Consider the following 23,219-nt stretch of genomic DNA (forward strand, 5'->3'; position numbering starts at 1 on the left):
TCGTGTTATCCTGAAGGGTCCGGAGTTGCACTGTCAGCACATAGTTGCTGCGCAGAGCAGAAAAAAGCCTTGATATTAGCTGTTGGGCATTGTTTGACCAGATGACTCAGATCACTTCATGAACTAGGTAAAACTTGCTTTAAATGGCTAAATAACAACGTAATAATGTCTTGTTTTAGTAATAGTAGGTGAAATGTCATTACTGTTTATACAATAATGACACTGTTGTTGATCAGAAATTCACCGAAATCACCTTCATCCATAACGGTTGCATGAATGTTTGCAACTTCTGCCTGCATATATGGAAAAACAACAGTGAACAAAACAAATTCCTGGCATTCACATTTTATCTTAACTGTGGAATGTGTAGTTCCAACAGAAACACACACAGGATTTTGTCACTTTCAGACATACCAACCAGTCTGGGAAGCATGTTTTGATTTGTTGAACATGGTGTGTCATTGAAAGAAAACACTGCCCTTCAGAAAAAACACCAAAACACGCACAAGCATGTTTTTGTGTGTTAAGCATTAAACAAAAGATATTTGTAATCTGAGGTGATTGTTTTTTTTAAAAACATATAACTTTAAAGCTTCTCTATTAAATATATTTGAACTGTTATTTTGTTTGTAAAATGGGTTTAAAAGATCTGAAGCTAAATTATATGATTTATTATTAATAGTCCAAATACTACACTGCATGGGCTCATCTGTTGTGTGCAAGGTGCAACTTTTAAAGATTATTGCAAATATTTTTAAAAAGCCTAAACCAATATTTTTGTGACAATTTCTATTTTATTATATAAAAAAGGTCATACAGCTACCTAACATAGCACAAATGCATGTTATCGTGGATAACATGGCTGATGGATTTAGAACGTTATGACTAAATGTGTCCACTAGGTGGCCGTGTGTATCCTAGTAAAAAATAATCATTGCTCGATTTTTAGTTAAAAGATTAATTGCTGAGGGTATATATAGCGTTTATAAAGTCGCTGTCAAATCTTAGTTGCGGTTGTTTTCCCCTTATTGAGTGAGTTATTATAAATGATAAAATAAACTTTGCATTTAAATCGATTTGTTTTGTGGGCTCCTGTTAAAAACATGGCAGAGCACAGTGCTAGCATCCGCGGAGGGGGACGTGCCAATATTTACAGCATAATGCACTGCAAAAACGCATGATTAAATTACAGATTCGAAGGAATTACAGGTAAGTTTAAACCTTAAAGTCAGGAAGACATCTACTTCCGGCTACCAGCAGTCACGTGACAGACGTCGGCCCCGCCCCCGCTGGTTCTCCTGCACAAGCATCGCAGCTAACGGCGGTGCGTGCGCCTTTAAGAGCTGTTATCCTGTTGTCCTCTGCGCTAAATCTCCATCTCTGCTGTGTGGAGGGAGAAATAAAGAAAAAAGCAAAACCATAACACAAATCCACCGCAGCAATGTCGTCCAGTACTGCTTTCAACGAAGAAAAGGGGGGCTCGTCCAGCGTCGGGGAGCCTGAATATGGTCACGACCCAGCAAGCGGAGGGATTTTCTCCTCCGACTACAAAAGGTACGAAGCCTGCTATCTCCGGGATGCTGGAGGGCGGATTTATTTGCCCTTTTAAGCATTGTAGGGAGGCAAGACGGGGGCAGGAGAGGTGCTTTCCACTCGTTTCTTTGGTTAAAAGAGGGTTTTGGGTCGCTTTAAACGTGCTGGATGAGGTGCATCAGAAAGACACTCAAACTTTGTTTGCGATGAGGCCCGTGATTGAAATAATGTCGAATCTCTTATCGCCATCATAAGCTAATCATAACGGTGTTGCAATGTTTGTGTGTTCGCTGTTCCGCGGTTGTTTCTACGGATATTTGGGGGAGGTGAGCCGTGAAATACCCGTTGGAAACGATGTCAGGCCTCGGCGCCGAGCTGTTCAGCACCACCTCTGCTGGACAGCGCGGCAGCAAATAGACGGCACCAGTTGGGAGGAAGTAGGCAGACAACCTTTGGGCTGAACTCACCTGGATATCGTCATGCATGCATGGAGGCGCATACACTACAAACATATAACGACTTAAAGGAACACGTGTGATGCTGTTTAAAAAAAGCTATCACTTGCATTTCCTTTGCAGAAATGACACAATATCTGAACGTGCAGTGATGCACCTGCTAGCTGTGTTTGTTTAAACAAGTGAGGAGAGCCAAGAGAAGCCGGTACAAGTGTTGAGGTCATCTGTTCAAACAATCCTTTGCCGATTACGTCGTTCTAAAGATTGTGTGACATATTGCTGCACAAGCTTAATGTTTACCACCACAGACTGTCTCAGCAGTCTGTGCAAGAGCAGGGCTGGACAGGACAGCAGTGTGTACCAGGACACACACCATTCACTAACACACTCACAACATAGCACCACTTCATCGTCTCCTGTCAATTTAATGTGCATGTTTTTGGGCTATGGGAGGAAGAACCACAAAGAGGTCTGTCGTCTATGTGAAGGAGAAAATGTTGCCTTTTTTGACATATATCCAAAATGTAAATAAAAGTTATATTCATCTTGAAGGAATATAAGCATTTTCGGAGGCACAAGGGGAAACAAAATCAAAATAAGGTCAAACGTTTTGTTGTCACACCCCAGTCATTGAAAACAAAACAGAGAATATTTATTGTCTAAAATTTCTATAATTAAATAATAATAATAAAATAAGTGAGCATGCTTCAGAAAAGAGCTGCAAAACCACAAACTGCCACTTGCTGCTCGAACAAATCCAAAAACCATTTAAGCAATTATTTTAAGACTGCTCAACATTAACCTTTAATGAATCATTAGATGAATGTTTCTGCTTCAATTAAACCTTCAGAAGTATTTTTAAAACTTCTTTCGATCAATGTTAAAATGGATATTATACATAAAAACATAGAATAATAATAAAAAACCTTATAAAGAAAAATATAGCCCTTCTAGAGTATGTTAACCTAATGGCATCTAAGGCGTTGAAGAGCTCATTTAAATGGTTTAATAGTTATCACAAACTTGGAATATTAATAGTAACTGGTAAGTTTACAGTTTAAAGGATGAATATATGTCTATGGCTGGACTACAGCTTCAGTGATTGTGGAGTAAAGTCCTGTAGACTGCAGCGGACGCTCAAGGATCATTTTCTCCGATGTCCCACTATTTCACGTTAAAAGAAGTAGCAACAACTTTATCGAACATGCAAATTATTGGCTTACATACAGAATGTTGAAAATAAGACGTCCCTGGAGAAAAATGAGCATGATTGACATAAAAATATCAATTGCAATTATTTGAAAGGTAAGTATTGTATTTGTATTGTCACGTCGAGTCAGTGTTACTATGGACATTGAGTGTTGTCCTATATGCTGATTCAAGTTTGTATCCATCTCGGATATAGTGAATCCTGATTTGTTTTATACCCAGCATCTAAGAGGGAGAAACATACACTACATACTCACATCCCAATGAAAAGTACTGTGTTAGTATCCTGTGAATCACTGATTTATTCTAAAAGCGTCACTATTAGTGACCCACCAGCAGAGGGCGCCCGTGCTTTACTGATGAATGATGTCATTGGTAAACTGGGCCTGTGATCTGTAGAACACACGAAAAAGTGCTGGCGTTGAAGCTTTTTGGTGAATCTTTATCTTTGAATGCTCGAGATTAGATTCTAACTTCATTTGAAAAGAAGGAAATGGTAGCTTTTGCACTTGGGTTGTTGCCAGGGTCACCTGCAGTAGAGGAGGCTGTTTTCTGTGAACGTTGCTGACAGGGCTGACACCATCGTCACTAGACATCGCTCATGTGGTCAGAACAATCATGTTTTGAGATATGGCTGGTGCGCTCTTCTTCAGTGTAATTATTAAAGCATTAACGTGGTTTCTGTCTAGTAAGTTTAACACAGTTGCATTCACTCAGTTTTCAGTGCTAGAAATTGTCTACGTCTGTTCGGTGTTAACAATCAATATTAGCAATGTTTTCTTTGATCAATCCAGACAAACATCGATGTAAATCAAAGCGTCAGGCTAGCTGCACTGTTTTAATCAGCTGCACGAGCTTCTATCTCCAACTCCATGAAGGCAAATTACCATATTTTCAAACAGCTCAAACCAACTGTACTCTTTTTATTTGCCTAATTAAGGGTGAAGCATGATTTAGATGCCAGTGTTGAAGTATTCATTCATGAAAATTCAAGGATTCTCTTTTTAAATTTTGCATTATCCTACCTGTTCTCCAGTTACAGAATGTGATGTGTTGAACTATACATTTCAAATGCTTTTACTGTCTTGACACTGGAGCCTTTAATGTTTAATGAAAGACACCGTCTGATACGGGTTTTATTGTTTGGAGTGAGTAAATGATGTTTACTGTGAGCTAATTGGATTTCTTCAGAGCGTGTCCTGAAAAACAAGACATTAAGTCATTTAAAAAGCTTCCTGAGTGGATTTCTGTAGGAACAAACTCAGCTTTTTTCCCTAAATTTAAAGCATCCTTTCATTTCTTGCCGACCCTGCGCACTTGTTTTTATCACCACCAGTGTGATTTATGGCCAATGCTGTAGCTTTGTTTGTTGTTTTTTGCACAAGATGGACGAAAAAGTGTTTTTAGCTCGTGTTCTACTCAAACGGGATTTTTAGAACTGTAAAAAATCAGATCTTCGCTGAGCTGTTATTGAAATGTGAAAGTCACTTGAAAGGTAGTTATTTTTATTGGAGTCAAACGGAAACAGAGAGAGGGGGGGAGAGAGCTCATCACGACATCGCCAAGAAAGCTGAGTCATGTAAGAAGAAGAAAGTCCTCACAGGCTTTTAAAAATTCATTAGAGGGATTTTGAGACCTAATGAGGGAGACTAGAGCGAGAATCATTAAAGAAGATCAGAAAAGGTTTGACCGGTTGGTGCGAAGGCGTTCTGCTGATGCTGGTGAGATCGTCGTGACAGAGTCAGAGTGAGCATAAGTCCGCTCATTACCAGCACTTCTGCTCGCTAATGTGAATAGGCGGGGCGGCGGTGACGAGCGGCGGTCGTGGCGGTGCGGGGGGAGGTGATAACGTGGCAAAAGATGGGAGAGGCTGTGTCATTGTTGGCTATGTGGACATGCAGTATTCATAGAGGCGGACGGAGGGAGAAGCTGCTGCAGCAGCGGGAGCAGAGGGAGGAGCTGCGAGCGGAGAGGCTCCATCGCAAATAAAACGCCCCTCTCTGCCGAGCATCCATTAACGTAGCAGCTGGTGTTTGCTGCCTCACTGGACGTGCACTGGTGGAGCAGGAAAGACCTCCACAGCACGCTGCACCTCTGCTGGATTTAGATTACAGCATCAAGCTCATCACCCTGGAGAAGTCTTCCTGCGTGCATGAGAGCGTTAACGGAGAGGTTTGTTCCGTCGTTGCTGCCAGAAATGTTGGGGGTGCTCAACAAAGGGGATTAAACCACCTGTCAGGCTGCTCTTGGGACGATAAGGGGGGGTCGGGCGAAGGACTATCGGTGCTCAAAATCTACAGGTTGTTTGTTCAGAGCAAGTTTCGAATATGACTCCGATGCAAAAGCTGCTGCAGCTGCCGGTGAACGCGGTGAACATGGTGAAGACGGTGCAGAGTCAGGTGCAGGGCCAGGAGGAGGACAAGAGCCCCGTGCTGACCCCTGACAACGGGCAGCAGGCCTGGTACAGCGCCCTGCAGCCCGACGAGCTGCGCCACCTCCGCTCAGGAGGCACCGGGGGCGGCGGCACAGGTGGTGCAGACCCCGAGGAACAAGCACCGCTGGAGGAATCGGGCAGAGGTGGCAGTAGCTCCCAGAGCCAACCTTTACGGTAGGATAAACCAGAATAATCCAGACCACAAACTGATGAGAGGGAATCTTTTTAACTTAACTAACAGAAACCAGATGTAGTTTATCTGATGACAAGAATCTACAGCCATAATTATCACTTTCTAAACTCAAAATAGGAAATATGCGCCCCAGAAATGGAGGAAACGTCAACAGTCCAACTGTATAGATGCTCCACATCTTCAGTTTTCTCATTTTATTCATGCAAAAACACTTTCCTGCATCTGTCTGGAGGTCGCTGCTGTCTCACAGCGCTCCGACCCTGAAGTTTCCCCACGGAGCAACACTTCAGTGCAGACTTTTCCAGTTGGAGAGTCCTGCTGATCTCGTAGCTCTGATGCGACGTAACCTGAACACGGCGGGTTAAATAATTCAGAGCTGTTTGCCAATTCAGCCGCTGTTCACGAGGACGGGGAAAAAGAAATTCCAAAGAAATTCGAGAACCTGTGGCGGAGTAGATTGACCGTTTTAGATGATGGTCCCTCTGAAGTTCTCTGAAGGTTGGAGGAGCGTCGGGCTGCAGCATCGAGGAGCAAAACGTTGATTATTTAGTCTCTTTAGTTCCTGCACCATAAACTTGTGATGAGATGTTCTGGAGAACGGAAAACTGCGGTGAGAAAGGAATAATTAGCATCGGATACCTTTGGATGGAGGAGGTAATGGGATGGCTACTCCGTGATAGAAAGGTTGATATTTCCACAGTTTTGGTCACAGTCCGACCTCGCCGTCACACTTCCACCGTGCAGGGTGAATCCACAGGACCGTCCTCTCATCGACCTCCCGTCTTACTTTTCATTTGTTTGGGAAGCCGACCATATAGTTAAAAGACATCGGCTCACGTCTAAAAATAGCCCACCCTCACAAACAGCAACGTTTTATAGTCTGGCAGATTTCATGCGACGCTCATCTGATCAATTTTGGCTCTGAAGTGCGTGACGGTGTGTGAACTTTGCTCACCTTTTACCCACTGATGCTCCTTCCTACTTTAGCAGAGAATCCAACCCCAACCCCATCAAATGATAATGCAATGAAATCTGCTTTTATGCAAGAATTGTCCCGCTTTCGCGTTGTCTTGGTGTGTTAATCAGATGCTTGAGTGCTACAAATCAGGAATTTGTTGTCTTGTAGGCAGAGTTCTCTGTTTACTCAGCTTGGACCTTCGGTCCCTCCTGGGAAACCGGTCATATACAACAAAGGCACCACAGGAAACCAGGAAATCACTGAACTCCAATTTATTGCATCCTTTGTTGCCTTGGAAACCAGCTGATGGGAAATGTGCAGCTGTATTGCAGTTCCCTCACCTTGCCAACCACAACCCACCGTTTCTTCTCATGTCTCCAAGTTGACGCTTGATTCCGTAGCATCAGTTCAAAGTTTGCTGTGGGTGACCCTGACAGACATGACAGGCTTCTCCCCTCTGTCTGACCGTTGCAGCCGGCTGGTTCTTCCCAGCGACAGAGCTGACCTGCGTGGCTCTTTGTGTTTGTTTGTATTAAGGGAGGGAGGTTATTCAAGATCCTTTCAAACACAGAACCTGTTTTCAGTGTGGGAGCCGATCTGCTCTGTAATCAAACGTGAGAACTAGTTTACAGCGTATGAGCAGTGTGCATCTATCTATCTATCTATCTATCTATCTATCTATCTATCTATCTGTCTGTCTGTCTATCTATCTATCTATCTATCTGTCTATCTATCTATCTATCTATCTATCTATCTATCTATCTATCTATCTATCCATCCATCCATCCATCATCCATCCATCCATCCATCCATCCATCCATCCATCCATCCATCCATCCACATATCCACATATATAGATATTTACGCACACACACACACACACACACACACACACATACATATATATATATATTTAAATACAGAGTAGATATATATAGTTGATGTTGAAACATTCCTGCTAAAATCTACATAATATCTCTGGGACGTCTGCATGTTTTCGTAATATGCTGCTTTCCAATTATTCTGTTTTCATGAGCTGCCGTTTCAAAGGTTTCCATATTTCACCAGCTCGACTACACACTTCAAAGTGTGTAATTTCTGGGTCACCCTTGCTGACTTTGATGGATTTTGAAAGCAAAACAGGTCTTCGTTTCTTGTTTGAGACCTCTATAATCACGGCTGGCTATGAATTTAATATATATATATATATATATATATATACTGTTTATATATATACGGGGCTAATTTGCTGTATTTACCCCCCGCAGGCACGATGACTTGAAGGAAATGCTGGACAGCAACAAGGACTCCCTGAAACTGGAGGCAATGAAGCGAATCGTGGCCGTGAGTATAAATAATGTTTACTTTAGATGTAGCTTTTAAGCAGGCAGGGCTGCAGGTTGAGAGGAAATTTTACAGAGTGCAGTTTGATCAACTGCGACAAACATTTCTCCTCGTTTTTTGGTTACTCAGAGATGAATGTTTGGATTTTTTTTTTAAATGCAGATGATTGCCAGAGGTAAAAACGCGTCAGATCTCTTCCCAGCTGTGGTGAAAAACGTGGCCTGCAAAAACATTGAGGTTCGTATCAGCCCAGCGTCACTCCACCAGATGGTTTTGTCTGCTTTTTCTGCAGCTGGGGTCATTTTAAAGTTTATGGTGATTAAAGTTTATATCTGCATTGAAGTTTTGTTTCTGATTTCGGAAAGCCGCATGAGGTTGGGATTTATCTAACCTGAACAAATTGCAATTTCACGTTTCCCCTTTAAAGGGTTTTTATCACTTTATTTTATCGCTTCGCGTCAGATACAGCCGGCTGAAGATAATTGAACTAATCTACTAAATTGGATTAAATTTGTCTGTTGTCCCCCTTTGTTCTCCTCCCTGCAGGTGAAGAAACTGGTCTATGTTTACTTGGTGCGTTATGCCGAAGAGCAGCAAGATCTGGCTCTGCTCTCCATTTCCACATTTCAACGAGGGTTAAAGGTGCAGCGATGCTTCTTTGAACCTTTATCAAACCAGTTAGCGGTCTCTTGTATGCTAACAGGCTAATATAAAGCGGCAACGCTACAGCGATCTTGCTTATTCACCCTCTGGAACAACTCTCGTGCTTCTACAGGATCCTAATCAGCTAATCAGAGCCAGCGCCCTGCGGGTCCTCTCCAGCATCAGAGTCACCATAATCGTCCCCATAATGATGCTGGCCATCAAAGAGGCCGCGTCTGACATGTCTCCGTACGTCAGGAAAACGGCTGCTCATGCGATCCCCAAACTCTACAGGTGACACACCGACACTGAGCCAGCAGTGATGTGGGCAAACATAACAGGTCACATTTCTCGCCTGTCAAATGTGACAGGAACACACTCGCTGAGCTCACATCTTCCGTTTTACCCCGAGGAGAAACGTGTAGATTCTTATTTTGAAATCCATCCTGTGGTTTGTCTTTTTCTCCACAGTTTGGATCCAGAACAGAAGGACCAGCTGATTGAAGTCATCGAGAAGCTCCTCGCTGACAAGACCACGGTGCGTCTTTTGAACCACTGAGATTAACATTTTTTATTCTGTTTTACAAACGCAATTATAAATGAATAAAAGAAAACAGCCCTGCATGTCAATGAGCCGGGAGGATTTTGGTCTCAATGGCGCCGAGGCTTCTCCTCTGCTTGTTTTAGGTTTAGGACAAATCTACCAGTAAAAAATCTCTACCTTACTAATTAAATCATTAAGCAACAGTATTCTCCTCACAAACCCTGCTGTTTCTATAAAAATGTGCTGCAGTTGGTGGCCGGCAGCGTGGTTATGGCCTTTGAGGAGGTTTGTCCAGAGCGTATTGACCTGATTCACAAGAACTACAGGAAGTTGTGCAACCTGCTGATTGACGTGGAGGAGTGGGGGCAGGTGGTCATCATCAACATGCTGACCCGCTACGCCAGGACACAGTTCCTCAACCCCAACATCAACGTGAGTTCCCTCCCTTCACTGTTCCCGAGACTCTTTTGTGGATTTGGGGAGGAAACTGCTGGGTTCAACTATCTGAGGTGCTTATTTTGTGGGTTAATCATATTGTTCTGCTGTTGCCACTGTAGCAAACTGAACCTTTCCTATCAATATTTTCTCCTTTTTTAATCTCCAATCTGATGATTTTCTCACGTGTGAGAAACAAATGAAAGCAGTTTTCATGCTGCGTTGGATATTGACAGAGAGCAAATGCCTCGAGTGTCGGCAGCAGGCTGCTTAATCCTCCCGTGTCTCTGCAGGAGTCCCTGCTGGAGGAGGGGAGCAGCGGGGACAAGAAGTTCTACGGCTCGGAAGAAGACGAAGACGAGGACGAGGACGAAGAAGAGAAAGAGAAGAAGGCCGATGCTCTCGGCATGGCCAAGAGGAAGCCCTACGTGATGGACCCAGACCACAGGCTGCTCCTGAGGAACACCAAACCGCTCCTGCAGAGCCGCAACGCAGCCGTGAGTCAACCGTGCTTCGGATGAAGAAGCACACACACACACACACACACACACACACACACACACACACACACACACACACACACACACACATACATTCTCCTTCAACAATGATCGCAGTGAAATTTAAATTAACTTATAGTCACACATTGATTAGCAGCTTTCTCCCATCATCTCAACCACATTGAGTTTATTGTGTTAAACTTCTTTTATTAAGATCTTTTGACTGAAGCTGCACAAAGAGCAGAAAACAGCATTTACTTTGATCCCCCTCTGCATATTTAACGCATCAGCCGTGTCAATCTGACACGTTTTATATTTAGACTGTGATGTAAAGATCAGTGCTGCGATACGCTGGTGTTGCTTTAGAAAATAATTAGCCTTCAAACACATTTTCCCCTCCCTCGGATTTCTACCAATGTGTTAAGGATTATATCCTCTGGCTCTCTTCTGTTATTCCAGGTTGTGATGGCTGTGGCTCAGCTTTATTTCCATCTTGCTCCTAAAGCAGAGGTCGGGGTGATCGCCAAGGCACTGGTGCGTCTGCTGAGGAGCCACAGGTGAGCCGCAGCGCTGATAATTTCAAATAAGCAGCCGGGTTTGGTTGACTCTCAGTGCGTATTTTAAATTGAAAAATGCAAAAATGAGTTTCACAAAAGGAAGGAATAAGCAGGAGAGTAAACGGGTGAGGGGAAGCTATAGCACAGCTCCACACAGGGGAAGGAGAATGATTACAGGATGACAAGGCAAGGGCAACAACATAAATCTGAGCGGCCCTGAAGCAGAAAGTGAAATTAAACAGGGAGGCGAAAAACACGAAGGCATCGAACACCAGGAGGGACGACGGCACACAAGTGGCCGCTTGGATTTAAGCCCAGAAAACTGTGGGTTTCTTATTGATAAGGTGGCGTTGTAGCTGTGGGTGTGCTTTAATGAGACCATCACTCAGCAGCAGCACAGCAGCAGCACAGCAGCAGCAGCACAGCAGTAGCAGCAGCACAGCAGCAGCAGCAGCAGCAGCAGCAGCAGCAGCACAGCAGCAGCAGCACAACAGCAGCAGCAGCACAGCAGCAGCAGCAGCACAGCAGCAGCAGCAGCACAGTAGCAGCACAGCAGCAGCAGCACAGCACAGCAGCAGCAGCAGCAGCCAGCAGCAGCAGCAGCAGCAGCAGCAGCAGCAGCAGCAGCAGCAGCACAGCAGCAGCACAGCAGCAGCACAGCACAGCAGCAGCAGCAGCACAGCAGCAGCAGCAGCAGCAGCACAGAGCAGCAGCAGCAGCAGCACAGCAGCAGCAGCAGCAGCAGCAGCACAGCAGCAGCAGCTACAGCAGCAGCAGCAGCAGCTGCAGCAGCAGCACAGCAGCAGCAGCTACAGCAGCAGCAGCAGCTGCAGCAGCAGCAGCTGCAGCAGCAGCAGCTGCAGCAGCAGCACAGCAGTAGCAGCAGCAGCAGAGCAGCACAGCAGCAGCAGCACAGTAGCAGCACAGTAGCAGCAGCTGCAGCAGCGCAGCAGTAGCAGCACAGTAGCAGCACAGCAGCAGCTGCAGCAGCAGCACACAGCAGCAGCAGCAGCAGCAGCAACAGCAGCACAGCAGCAGCAGCAGCACAGCAGCAGCACAGCACAGCAGCAGCAGCAGCAGCAGCACACAGCAGCAGCAGCTGCAGCAGCAGCACAGCAGCAGCAGCTGCAGCAGCAGCACAGCAGCAGCAGCTGCAGCTGCAGTAGCAGCACAGTAGCAGCAGCTGCAGCAGCGCAGCAGCAGCAGCACAGCAGCAGCAGCGCAGCAGTAGCAGCACAGTAGCAGCAGCACAGCAGTAGCAGCACAGCAACAGCAGCACAGCAGCAGCAGCACAGCAGTAGCAGCACAGTAGCAGCACAGTAGCAGCACAGCAGCAGCAGCAGCGTCTCTCTGTGGAGGATTTGTCAAAAGAGCGCTCCATCAAATCTGAGTGTCTGTATGGAGTCAGCTGTCATGGCAACCGCCGCAGGACCTTATACATGTCAGGAAGAAAGCTGCTGAGAGTTTTACACCATTTTCCGCATGATTCCAGTCTTGATGGGGTACCAGGCCATGAGGCAACAAATACAGATCCAGAATCAGAACTCAATTGTATAAATCACGAATAAAAGAATGAGAATCAGCAGAATCCATCTATTAAACATGTAGAGAGCATAAAGATAGGGTAGTAAAGAGTGTAATAATATAGAACTGAATCATGGTTGAAGGGTTATAAATCACTTATGGAGCATTAAGATATACAGTGCTGACAAATTTAATTAAATTGTTATGAAGAAGTAATTATAGTTATTAAAAATGATAATAAAGTCACAAAGGGTTTTATAATCAAAGTTATATAACTGCCTAAACAAGTTTAATAAAAAGGAGTTAGATGTAATTATGACCTGAGTTGCTGCTAATTAACTTGCATTTTATGGAGACCCGACACTCGTGTGTGTGTTCTGTGTTGTCTCTCGCGTCGCTTCATTCCATCCCGTGGATCTAACTGCAATGGTTTTATCTTGTACGTGGGACTTTGCTTCTTTGTCTAATCGGCAGCTCGTGACTCGCTGGCAGTTTGCAATTTTATGAGAAAAATGCCTTTAAAGCTGCATAAAGTTGCAACTGTCAGCGTGCGGAATGTGTGTAAAGATGCTGTGAAATCCATCACGAGCGCAACAGCCAACTTTAGATAAGAAGAAAGCTAAAGGGAAGAAGATGTCACTCCTCTCTTTGTCTTCCTGCAGTGAGGTTCAGTTTGTGGTGCTTCAGAATGTGGCAACAATGACCATCAAGAGAAGGGTGAGCTGGACTGGACCAACTTTAAAAGCCTCTGACAAAGCTGCTTAGAAACCTCATTCTTCCTGTAATTATGTGCAACAGGGGATGTTTGAACCATATCTGAAGAGTTTCTACATCCGCTCCACAGACCCGACTCAGATAAAAGTCCTGAAGGTAACTGAGAAACTGTCTGCACCCACTCAATGATGCGTTTTATCCATCGTGGTGTTGTAGAAAGCACAGGTTTGAATTTTACATAATAATGTTACCAAAGAAGTTTTTTAATGTTCTCACATCAGTTAGCTCCATTGACACCATATCAGCATTTTAATAAACTACAGCATCACGATTAGGTGCTGTTTTATTCATGTTAGGTTTCTGTTCTTCATGTCTTTTCAGCTGGAGGTTCTCACCAATCTGGCCAATGAGACAAACATCTCCACCATTCTCAGGGAGTTTCAGGTACTGGGATCCTGTGTTGATGTGACCACTTTTATTCTCTCTCAATCCCTGAAATTAAAATGCGCCGGCTGGCAAAGGAGGAGTCACCAGCCACAGTCCTTTTTAAAAAAAAATGCTCCGAGTCAGCATCTTTTTCTCTGGCAGACCTACATTAAAAGCATGGATAAAGACTTTGTGGCTGCAACCATCCAAGCCATCGGCCGCTGTGCCACCAACATCGGGGAGGTGAGAGACACGTGTCTGAACGGCCTGGTGCAGCTGCTGTCCAACCGGGACGGTGAGTCTGTGTATGTTTTCCTCCATCCTCTTCCTCCCCGCAGGATCATTCAGAAGGATTTCTCGCAGTTACGTAACAGCTGGAGAAGAAGCAGACTCTGCAACCCGGGGCTTCTGCAGAGGTTTAATTATCGGAAGTTCCTCAGCTTTTCCCAGCTGCGGGTTCACTTAGAGTCCATCAGTTCTGTGTTCCAGCGGTGAAGAGAGAAACCTGTGAGTGATGGAGGCTGTTGAAGGAGGCTGATGAGAGCGAGAGGGCAGAGAGTCGTTTTAAGAAGCTGTTGGAGACCCTCTGGCCTGGCGTGGCGAAGGATCACTGCAGAAATTAGATCACTGAAAAACCAGAATTAACTCAGGGAAAAGAGCATTTCTTTAGTGAATATTTGAGTTTGCATTCAAAATTACTTAGTTTTAGTGATTTAGAGTTCTGGTTTCTCTATGAAGTAATAAATCACTCCATTTGGTCGTCTTTAACCAAGATTACTGATTTATTTTGTTGTAAAATGTTGTTTCGCGGTAAATGCGGAGTTTTCTGACCCCTGCGGGCTTCCGTACGTGTCCTCCCACAGAACTGGTTGTGGCTGAGTCGGTGGTGGTCATTAAGAAACTGCTGCAGATGCAACCGGAGAAACACAGCGACATCATCAAGCACATGGCGAAGCTGACAGACAACATCCAGGTGAGGTTCTCACGCACTCCCCCCGCGCTGTGTCCGCAGGAGGCACATGGAATCATCCCCTCCCAAACTGCAGGTGCCGATGGCGCGGGCCAGCATCCTGTGGCTGATCGGAGAGTACTGCGAGCACGTGCCTAAGATTGCTCCAGATGTGCTGAGGAAGATGGCGAAGTCTTTCACCAATGAGGAGGACATTGTGAAGCTCCAAATCATAAACCTGGCGGCCAAGCTGTATCTCACCAACTCCAAACAGGCAGGTTTCAAACACAAAACTCAGCATTTAAACTGCTTCACTCACAACTGATTCCTACTAATTCCTATTAAATAATTCAAGAACAAGAAGGACATTTTTGTTCCTTCTCTTCACAGACCAAACTGTTGACGCAGTATGTTCTGAACTTGGCCAAGTACGATCAAAACTACGACATCCGCGACCGCGCCCGTTTCATCCGCCAGCTCATCGTGCCCACCGAGAAGAGCGGGGCGCTCAGCAAGTACGCTAAAAAGCTGTTCCTCGCCCTCAAACCTGCACCGGTCCTCGAGTCTCCGTTTAAAGGTGCGGCGATCATTTCTCTCTCGCAGCGTAGCCGACGCTACCGCTCCTTAGCAAGAGCGCACATCCAAGCTTATCGTGTGCTGGTCTAAAACAACAAGAAAGCACGTGGGTGCTGATTCTCGTCACTGTTTTGTTTGTGATAGATCGAGACCACTTCCAGCTGGGTTCACTGTCCCACCTGCTGAATGCAAAGGCCGGCGGCTACCAGGAGCTGCCTGACTGGCCTGAAACCGCTCCAGACCCGTCCGTGCGCAACGTGGAGGTGAAGGAGTCTGTGCGTGCAGTGGGAACAGTAACATGCAGAGACACAAGGGCTCCCTGGGTTCTCCAAGGGCCCAAATGTTGGAGGGGAGCGAAGGGTGCTCCTGCCCCAGAGCAGTGCCTCAGAGGGGCAAGACAGAGGCACCAGAGCCTGACATCCTCTATAAGATTAACTCCAATATAGCTTTGAAGCCACCAGCCATGTCATTCGCTCACAGCTCATTGACATCTGTTACATCCATCCACCTTCCAGGCCTCAGAAAACATGAATGTGGTTTCCTGGGAATGCTTAAGAACAGCCAGCAGTGGAACTCCTCTACCGCCCTCTCTGCTGCACTGGTTTCTGTTCTGCAGCAGCTCACTCGCTACCATCCCAGTGATCCGTGCCGTACGTTTGAGCCTATAGCACATGGGAGGCGTGCAGCAGTAAGCTACAACTGCTCCGAAGCTTCCGCCGTTAGCCGCAAAACAATTTCAAGTCTCATTGATTTTTAATTTTCCGAAAGCACCCAAATTCTTCATCCCGGTCTCCTCTTTTCATTCCCGTCCTCTCCATGTGCCATCGGCGCGACACTAATGTGACGCCAATCAAACCTTGAGGGTAATCCATGAAGTGGCCTCCAGGCTTGATTCGGTTTGTCCCTCATGTTGTTGTTAATATAGCGACTGCTTTGTGGCTACATTTCAAACACGTCAAGAACTTGGACGCTGATTAATTCCACCTCAGGTTGCGTTACCCTCCTCCATTCTCCACAGCATCCGTGTCACTTCGGCAGTGATTTGATTTCCTGCCCTAAATGTTACCTTGGCAACAGGTAGAAAGGTAGTCAGGGTGAGTTTGCATTTTCACATAATCAGAAAGCAGCCGTGAGCCGGCACACGATTGATTTCCTGACAATATATCCCATAAGTGCATCTGCTGTCTGGTGGTCTGGCAACGATCGGATTTCATTATCCGCCAGGATCGTTCCCAGCTGTGACACCTGAAAATTTACCAGCAAAAGCACCAACACGAGCAGCTGTTACTGTGTATTCCAGTGGCCAAATCAGTTTCAGGGTCAACGTCTTTGCTGCCTTCTTGTGTTGAGGCATATATTTGCAATAAAATAGATGTCATTTTCACTTATTTTCTAATTTAAGGAGAAAACCTTGACAATGTGTTGCTAGATGAGAACCTGGAAACCGAATTTAAACGCTGAATTATGCTAACTTACTGTAAAAAGAAATAAATGTCCAGTTTACCCTGATTATTAAGATCTACACAGGATGGGGGGATCATACCAACCTCACTGCTTCTCCTTAAGACTTCTGCGTCTCCACAGATACAGGAGGTCATAACCACCAGCGAGGGGCGGCTGGGTTTGCTGGGAGACTGGCGAGAGGTGCCTCCTCCCCACAGTTTGAGCTTGCAGTGGTGTTTGGTTGATGGCGGCTCTCTCTTTTTCTTCTGCGGTCTCTGTTTGGCTCATCATAAGTTTTGAAGACTTGGTGCTAAACCGCTGAGTCAGAGCAGATTAGCAGAGCGTAAATGTGACGGCTGTCGATCTGCCGAGCAGAACGAGATGATTATTCCTCCTCCTTAAAAGAGAGAGTCTAACCGAAGAGGTAGAAGATTAAAGGATGTAAAGGATTATGGATTCCAGTCTTGAGCTTCACAGAACATTTGTCACCATGAAAACAAGCTCAGAAGCAACATTTGGTCTCATTTTTTAAATGGGGAGAATTCCAGTTAGTCCAGTAACAGGCTGCTGACTGGAGGATGTTGCTCTAGTTTCCTTCTTCCACCTTGCTTGTCTCGTTTGTGACTGTGGCTGTGTCACAAATGTTGCTGTGTGCTGTGTCACCTCGTCTCCCACCCATCATTCCGTCCATGTTCAGCCATGTCAAGACTACTGTTGTGATGTGCGCTCTTTTCTTGACATGTTTGCCATGTTGTTGATCTTTATTTCTGATCTTTATTTTCTAAATGTGCAATTAGCAGACAGTATAAGTCAGTTATATTGGAGGCTTTTGTATTTTGCCAGAGTAATCTTCAGATAAATGTTTTTGCTAGATAAATATGATGATATTTGGGGGTTTATTTTGTGTCTGATGTAAAAAAAAAAACCTGTTCTCAACTGTGTTTTTTTTAGATCCTGTAACCTTCCTGTGCCTGTTTCTCTTGCTTTCTTGACTTTTTTTTTAGAACCTTTCCTTCCTTGTCTGACCTCCATCCAAATCTTTTTTTTTTTCCTTTTCTGCACCTGCCAGGTTTTTGCTCTGCTTGAAAGAGTCACAACGTTAACAAGCGTGAGTCAGTTAGCGCCCACCTCCTTCAGCCTCAGAACCATGTAGCGGCAAAACCCGCGTGCTTTCTAACACCCTGCCGAATGTGCTGTAGATGCTCCCCTGTGCTCAGCTCAGCCGAGGCTACCTGAAACACAGCGCCCTCTTTCCTGCTGCCTTCCGTTAAAGAAGTGATTCTTTTGGCCACACATGCTGTCCTCTCACGCTGTCGCATGCATTAGCAGGCTTGCTAACGTTTGCAGATGTCCTCTCTCATTTGGCGACGGCTAAATGGGTTTGGTACCAGAGAGACCCTGTTTGTAGGCGCCATTTCTCAAAGGCATCACTTCTCCTAATGGAACAGCTCCCTCTATTATAACAAAGCCATTTCTGCAACTGGTCATGAAGGCATCACCTGGCGCAACCATTTATCTGCACAAAACCAGAGCTCAGTCAGTCTCCTGAAATTATTCGCTGGCTGACTGATCGTAACGCAGATCTGACCGCTGGCTTGTAGTGCCTGCATCACACCCAGGCAGGGGCATTCATGGCCACGCTACTGTGATCTGTCCTCACTCCCGCTCCTGCTCGCCAGGTGCTTCACCGCCGCGGAGCTGACCGCTTCTGCTCCCTCTACCAGGTGCCCGAATGGACCAAGTGCAGCAGCCGAGAAAAGAGGAAGGAGAAGAAGGTGGAGAAGCCGTTTTACTCTGACTCGGAGGGCGAGTCTGGGCCCACGGAGTCTGCAGACAGCGGTGAGTCAGCAGCTCCGGATGTGTCGAGCATTGTTCAGCAACAAATGTGTGTGAATTTACCAACAGTGATGGTTCCAGTTCCAGTTTAACATCTCCTGTAGCAATTATATGAAAAGTCTCCAATCTGCTTCACACTTTAATAGATGAGGGAGTTTAGATTAAGATCTAAATGACCTACCTAGTTTTCCTGCCGCCCGTGTGAGATTCTCCCCTCTCTGATCCTTCAGAGTCAGACTCCGCCAGCAGCTCGGACAGCGGCGGCAGCAGCAGCAACGAGAGCGGGTCGGGATCAGAGAGCGGAGAGAGCGAGGACGGCTCCGAGTCTGATGATGAGGAGGAGGAGGAGGAGGATGAAGACGAAAAGGGCAAGAAGAAGAAAAAGAACGAATTAAAGAAGCCGGTTCAAGAAAGCGAAAGGTTAGAAACACTTCCGTCTAATGATGTTCCAGAGTCTAACGTGAGAATGTGGATCCATTTAATTGATTTTCTTTTATCTCTCATCAGAGATAAAAACTCTTTTCTCTATTATTATCTAGTAAAAATCAATCCGAGTTAATATGCGGTGAAATTGTCTTATTTTCCTTAATACGGTGACAAATTGTGCGCTCCTTATTGGACCTGTCGTCCTTCCGTTCCAGTGAGCAGAGCAGTGAGGAAGAGGAGCGGAAGCAGGAGAGGAAGAGCAAAAAGAGCAAAAAGCCCAAGAGCGAGTCTGAGTCCAACTCTGAAGAGGACGAGGAGAGCGAGTCTGACAGCAGCCCATCGGAATCTGAGGAGTCAGAGGCCGAGGTCAAAAAGAAAAAGAAGGTAGCTAAAAGTTCTTGAGCGGACATGAAAGAGTCAAGATAATTAGAAGGAAAATTGGTACATTAGAGCCTGAATTTAGCCTAAAAATGAATTTAAGTCAATCGGTTTTCTCTCAACTTCCTGCAGGCGGCGGAAGCCAAACCTTCATCCAAGCCTGTCAAGAAGGAGAAGAAAGAAATGTCCCTGCTGGACCTGGATGATTGTGAGCACTGTTTTCTACTCTGAGAGGATGTAAAGTCAGAACGGATGTATGAAACCCCTGAGGGCTTCCCGTCTAACGCTTTCTCTTCCTGACAGTTGAACCAGCTCCGTCCCCTCAAGTCACACCCGTCAACAATTTCCTGTCCAACAGCCTCGTCACCGACCTGGAGGGACTGTCTCTGTCCGACAGCGTCCTCTCGCCGGCTGTAAATGCTTCACATTTTCCTCTTTTAGCATTTACAGAGATCGAACGCGTCAAAACACAAACACAAAGTCATCGCTATGACGATGTCATGTCCGGTCTTCTTAACCCTGCAGACCATCTCGCCGTCCAGCGCGCTGAAGAACTTCGAGCTGCTGCACCGCATCACGGGCGAGGGTCTGTCGGTGGACTACTGCTTCAGCCGACAGCCCTTCAGCCCCGACGCCAACATGGTGGCGGTACAGATGCAGTTCACCAACAACGGCGCCGCCGACACCAAGAACCTGCACATAGAGGACGTGAAGCTGCAGTCCGGGATGAGGGTGAAGGAGTTTCCAGAGATCGGTGAGTGATACTCTGGTTTGGGGGGGTTCTGCTTCTGTTAATGTCGCCTAGTTTTTCCAGACAGTTTACAGAGTTCTGTGGCTTTTACAACCTGATCACGGCTCCAGTCGAAGGCCCGTTGTGATGGAACTGGGCCGCTGTGACTCACTCTGTAACGCAGGTGACAGAGGAGGACAGGTTTAATCCCAGTTCAAAGAGCTGCTGCTTAAAAAGGTGTCCCTTCATTCCTTTCTTTTGATTTTGCCGTCGCTGTGTGCCGACAGAGCTGCTGCCTGCGGGCGAGACGGCCACGGCTGTGCTGGGCATCGATTTCTGCGACTCGACGCAAGCGGCAAACTTCCAGCTGTGGTGAGCCCGGCTCCGTCTCTCAGCCTCTCGGCGCCCCGCAGCTTCATTTAGAAGAGAAAACAGACAGGGAGCTGTTGGCATGTTTGGATAGGATGGCGCCTTGCTGGGCCGCGTCTCCGGGAAATGAAATAAAGCAGTTGAATTAAATGGCCTCTCCTTCTCCGACATCTTTCTTTTTCAGCACTCACGCCAAGAAATTCTTTGTGTCGATTCAGCCGCCGGTGGGGGAGCTGATGAGGCCCGTCTTCCTGACAGAGAACGAGTTTAAAAAGGAACAAGGTGAGTCCCCAGCAGCGCCGTCCGCAGGGTTCCTCCTCGGCCAGCTGTGGATATTTAAGAGATGATTGTTGTCAGCCGTTGCCCGTTGCATTTGTTCAAAGACTTTATGACCAAAATTAGCAAAAAAAAGCATAAAAATAAGCAACATTTTCACTTTTTTTGCTGTCTGCTGCACAAATGTTGAATTATTATCATCAAAAACAGTCGATTGCTCATGTTTAGTTGCTCAAAAAGCCCATTTAAGATGATAACACGAGGGAAACAGACGTTTACGCGTGAGCAGTGTGATTTGAAACTTTCAGATCTCTCACTGATGAGAGTAGAATACTATAATGTGATATTAAACCATCATTAAGAAACCGGCGTGTTTCCTGCTGTTTGGCTCCTCCCCCGTTTCGACCCGGTTCGTTCTAACCAACCTAGATTAAATCTTTCTTTTGTCACACCCCCCCTCCCTCCATCTTTGCCCTCTGTAGAGCAGCTATTAAAGAATCACCCGGGTAAGTTGCTTGTGACGGATCTGCATCATCCACTCATCGGCGCGCCCACCTGTCTTATAACCAGCCACACACACACGCCCGCCCCTCCAACCCCTCCCTGCCTCCCCGTCCCCCCCTCCTCTCCTCTGTAGCTGCCCGTCTGAGAGGATCTGCTCACACGCTGGTTCTGGTTCCGCTCTCACTTTGCCCCTGATCATCACTGTCGGAATGGTTCGATTTGTCTGAATGTTTGTCGGCTTTTAAGAAATTAGAACCTGAGAATCGCGACGTTTCGATCATTGGATTTCATCTATTGGTGGTTTTTGCTCTTCTCCAACCATCAGAGTGATAACTGGACCCAGGAATACTGATAATACTCATAAATGCGGATTCTCAGGATCTCTTTGAGCTCTTTGATGAAACGTCACACACGTCCGGTTCTTCCTAGCGTGACCATCAGCTGTCCTCGCTCTGCCGCAGGTCAACTGATGGGAATGAATGAGATCGCGGAGAAGCTCACGCTGGACGCCAAGTGTCGTAACGAGCACGCCATCGTCCAGAGAGTGACCGCGGCTGCCAACCTCAGCAGAGTGCCCTGTGGTTCGGACAGAGAGTGCAGGTGAGTGGGGACCAGAAAAAAGACCCGCAGCTCAATGTCGAAGCCAGACTGTTGTTACCATGGAAACGTAACATGTGACTGTTGGACATGTTGTCTTTACCACCTGCTGATTGACACACATGTCCCTCTACCTCTGCTTCTGTGACTTCTTGACTTCTGCTGCTTTGACCTCAGTCCTCCTGTCCCTCCTCCTGATCACCCTGTCCACAGGTTCGCAGGCAGGACGGTGACAAGCAGCAGCCTGGTGTTGGTCACCGTGGCGACCAAAGAGGAGGGCGCCGCACAGCTGACCGTCAACTGTGAGAAAATGGTCATCGGCACCATGCTGGTGAAAGACATCCTGCTGGCCTTGACGCAGTGACTCCCACCCTCCGCCCCATCACGCCATCACGCCCGACTCCTCACCTGTGTAGCAGCTCCTGCGCTTCTTTTGACGATTGTCAGTAAAGTCATTGAAATGGTATTTTTGACAATCAGCAGCGAGTGGTTTTAAACCTCATCTAAAATTCTAGTTTTCACATCATCTCACAGAAAGTTGCTTAGTTAGTTTTCATAAACATGAAAGGAAGCAAGGCTGAGGTCAATCACGGAGCCCCGAGCAGGAACCACGAGACCCAGAGAAACACGAGACATAAATATAATGAAGGGAATAAATGTGAACAATTTCAGATCAAATACGAGCCCTCAAATTTACTACTGAAAATAAACCCACAAATAATCCCGACTTCAGCCCCGCAGGCGAGTCGATGGCGCTTTGGTGGCGGCTGTAGGAACCCAGTAGATGATCCTGACTATCACTGTAAAAAGGTTTGAATGTAGCATGATGGCTGCACTGACGAAACCGTCACCTGTTACTCAACGTAAAGGGGAAGAAGAGCGGGAATAAAGTAATATTCACATCAGATTAGGTTATTTTAGCATCTTCCAAACCGTCGTGCCCCAAGTATTTGTCATAAAGTGGGTGGGGGTGGCTCCTGAAAGGGTGAACTTTTAATGTTGTACGTATGACAACATGTCTGAGTACTGTAGTGAGAAGGGTGTGGTGTGTTTGTGTGCAGGCATGTGTGTGTGTGCTAGAACCAACTATTGACTCCTCAAATATTAACAGAACACACATAATTACAGAACACAGCGATGTTCTGTTGGATTATTCTCAAATTAGCAGTAGTTTTATAAAAACTTTGGACTTTCTTTGATCTCGCCAAAATTCATCTGAATTTAGGGTTGTTTTTTACTTATGGACTTAATTTATTCCAATTTAATGACTGATGTTGTGGACAGAATTGGTGGTCTTTACAATTTTTGCTTTCCACTCTTGATTTTTTTGCTGTTGAAGTTTACGTTGAGCTTTTGATTTTAATTGTTTTTAAGTCACATGAGCCTCTTTTCATGCACTCTCCAGTGTCCCACTGGCTGCTGACGGTTCTTTTTGTTTACTACTTGCAAACAAAGTGATACAGATGAATGTAAAACTCCACTTTTACTGGAATAATTGACAAAAAAGCCCAAACAAAAAACAGTCTCCAGTACAGAATATTGAGGGGAAAAGTGTTTCCGAACTACATCAACTTTCAACAGTGAAGTCTGGCTTCTGTGTATGGTTGTAATGTGATCCTCAAGTATTACAGCTTTATTTATTGTACAAATAAAAATAAATACCCGAT

At 45.9% G+C, this 23,219-nt stretch overlaps 1 protein-coding gene across 11 annotated transcripts; it reads left to right on the forward strand.

The window, feature by feature from the left end:
• Positions 1-1,284: 1,284 nt before the first annotated feature.
• LOC130536036 (AP-3 complex subunit beta-2) lies at positions 1,285-23,218 on the forward strand. Of its 11 annotated transcripts, none has more exons than XM_057051621.1 (28): positions 1,285-1,554; positions 8,051-8,126; positions 8,289-8,363; positions 8,673-8,768; positions 8,902-9,062; positions 9,240-9,306; positions 9,562-9,744; positions 10,041-10,244; positions 10,707-10,804; positions 12,991-13,045; positions 13,127-13,198; positions 13,424-13,486; positions 13,631-13,763; positions 14,332-14,441; positions 14,515-14,691; positions 14,808-14,994; positions 15,138-15,268; positions 17,506-17,544; positions 18,161-18,275; positions 18,503-18,692; positions 18,914-19,082; positions 19,209-19,284; positions 19,380-19,489; positions 19,602-19,830; positions 20,094-20,178; positions 20,360-20,457; positions 21,417-21,555; positions 21,730-23,218. In XM_057051621.1, the coding sequence occupies exons 1-28, from the start codon at positions 1,442-1,444 to the stop codon at positions 21,914-21,916; spliced, it is 3,438 nt and encodes a 1,145-aa protein (XP_056907601.1). In that variant the 5' UTR covers positions 1,285-1,441; the 3' UTR covers positions 21,917-23,218. The 11 variants fall into 11 exon arrangements, with proteins under 11 accessions (XP_056907601.1, XP_056907603.1, XP_056907604.1 ...); XM_057051616.1 differs by lacking the exon at positions 1,285-1,554 and adding an exon at positions 4,610-5,805; XM_057051617.1 differs by lacking the exon at positions 1,285-1,554 and adding an exon at positions 4,610-5,805 and having other exon boundaries at positions 15,138-15,256.
• Position 23,219: the final 1 nt, after the last annotated feature.

This window comes from Takifugu flavidus, chromosome 13 (genome assembly GCF_003711565.1).
Source record: "Takifugu flavidus isolate HTHZ2018 chromosome 13, ASM371156v2, whole genome shotgun sequence".
Classification (NCBI taxonomy): Eukaryota; Metazoa; Chordata; class Actinopteri; order Tetraodontiformes; family Tetraodontidae; genus Takifugu; species Takifugu flavidus.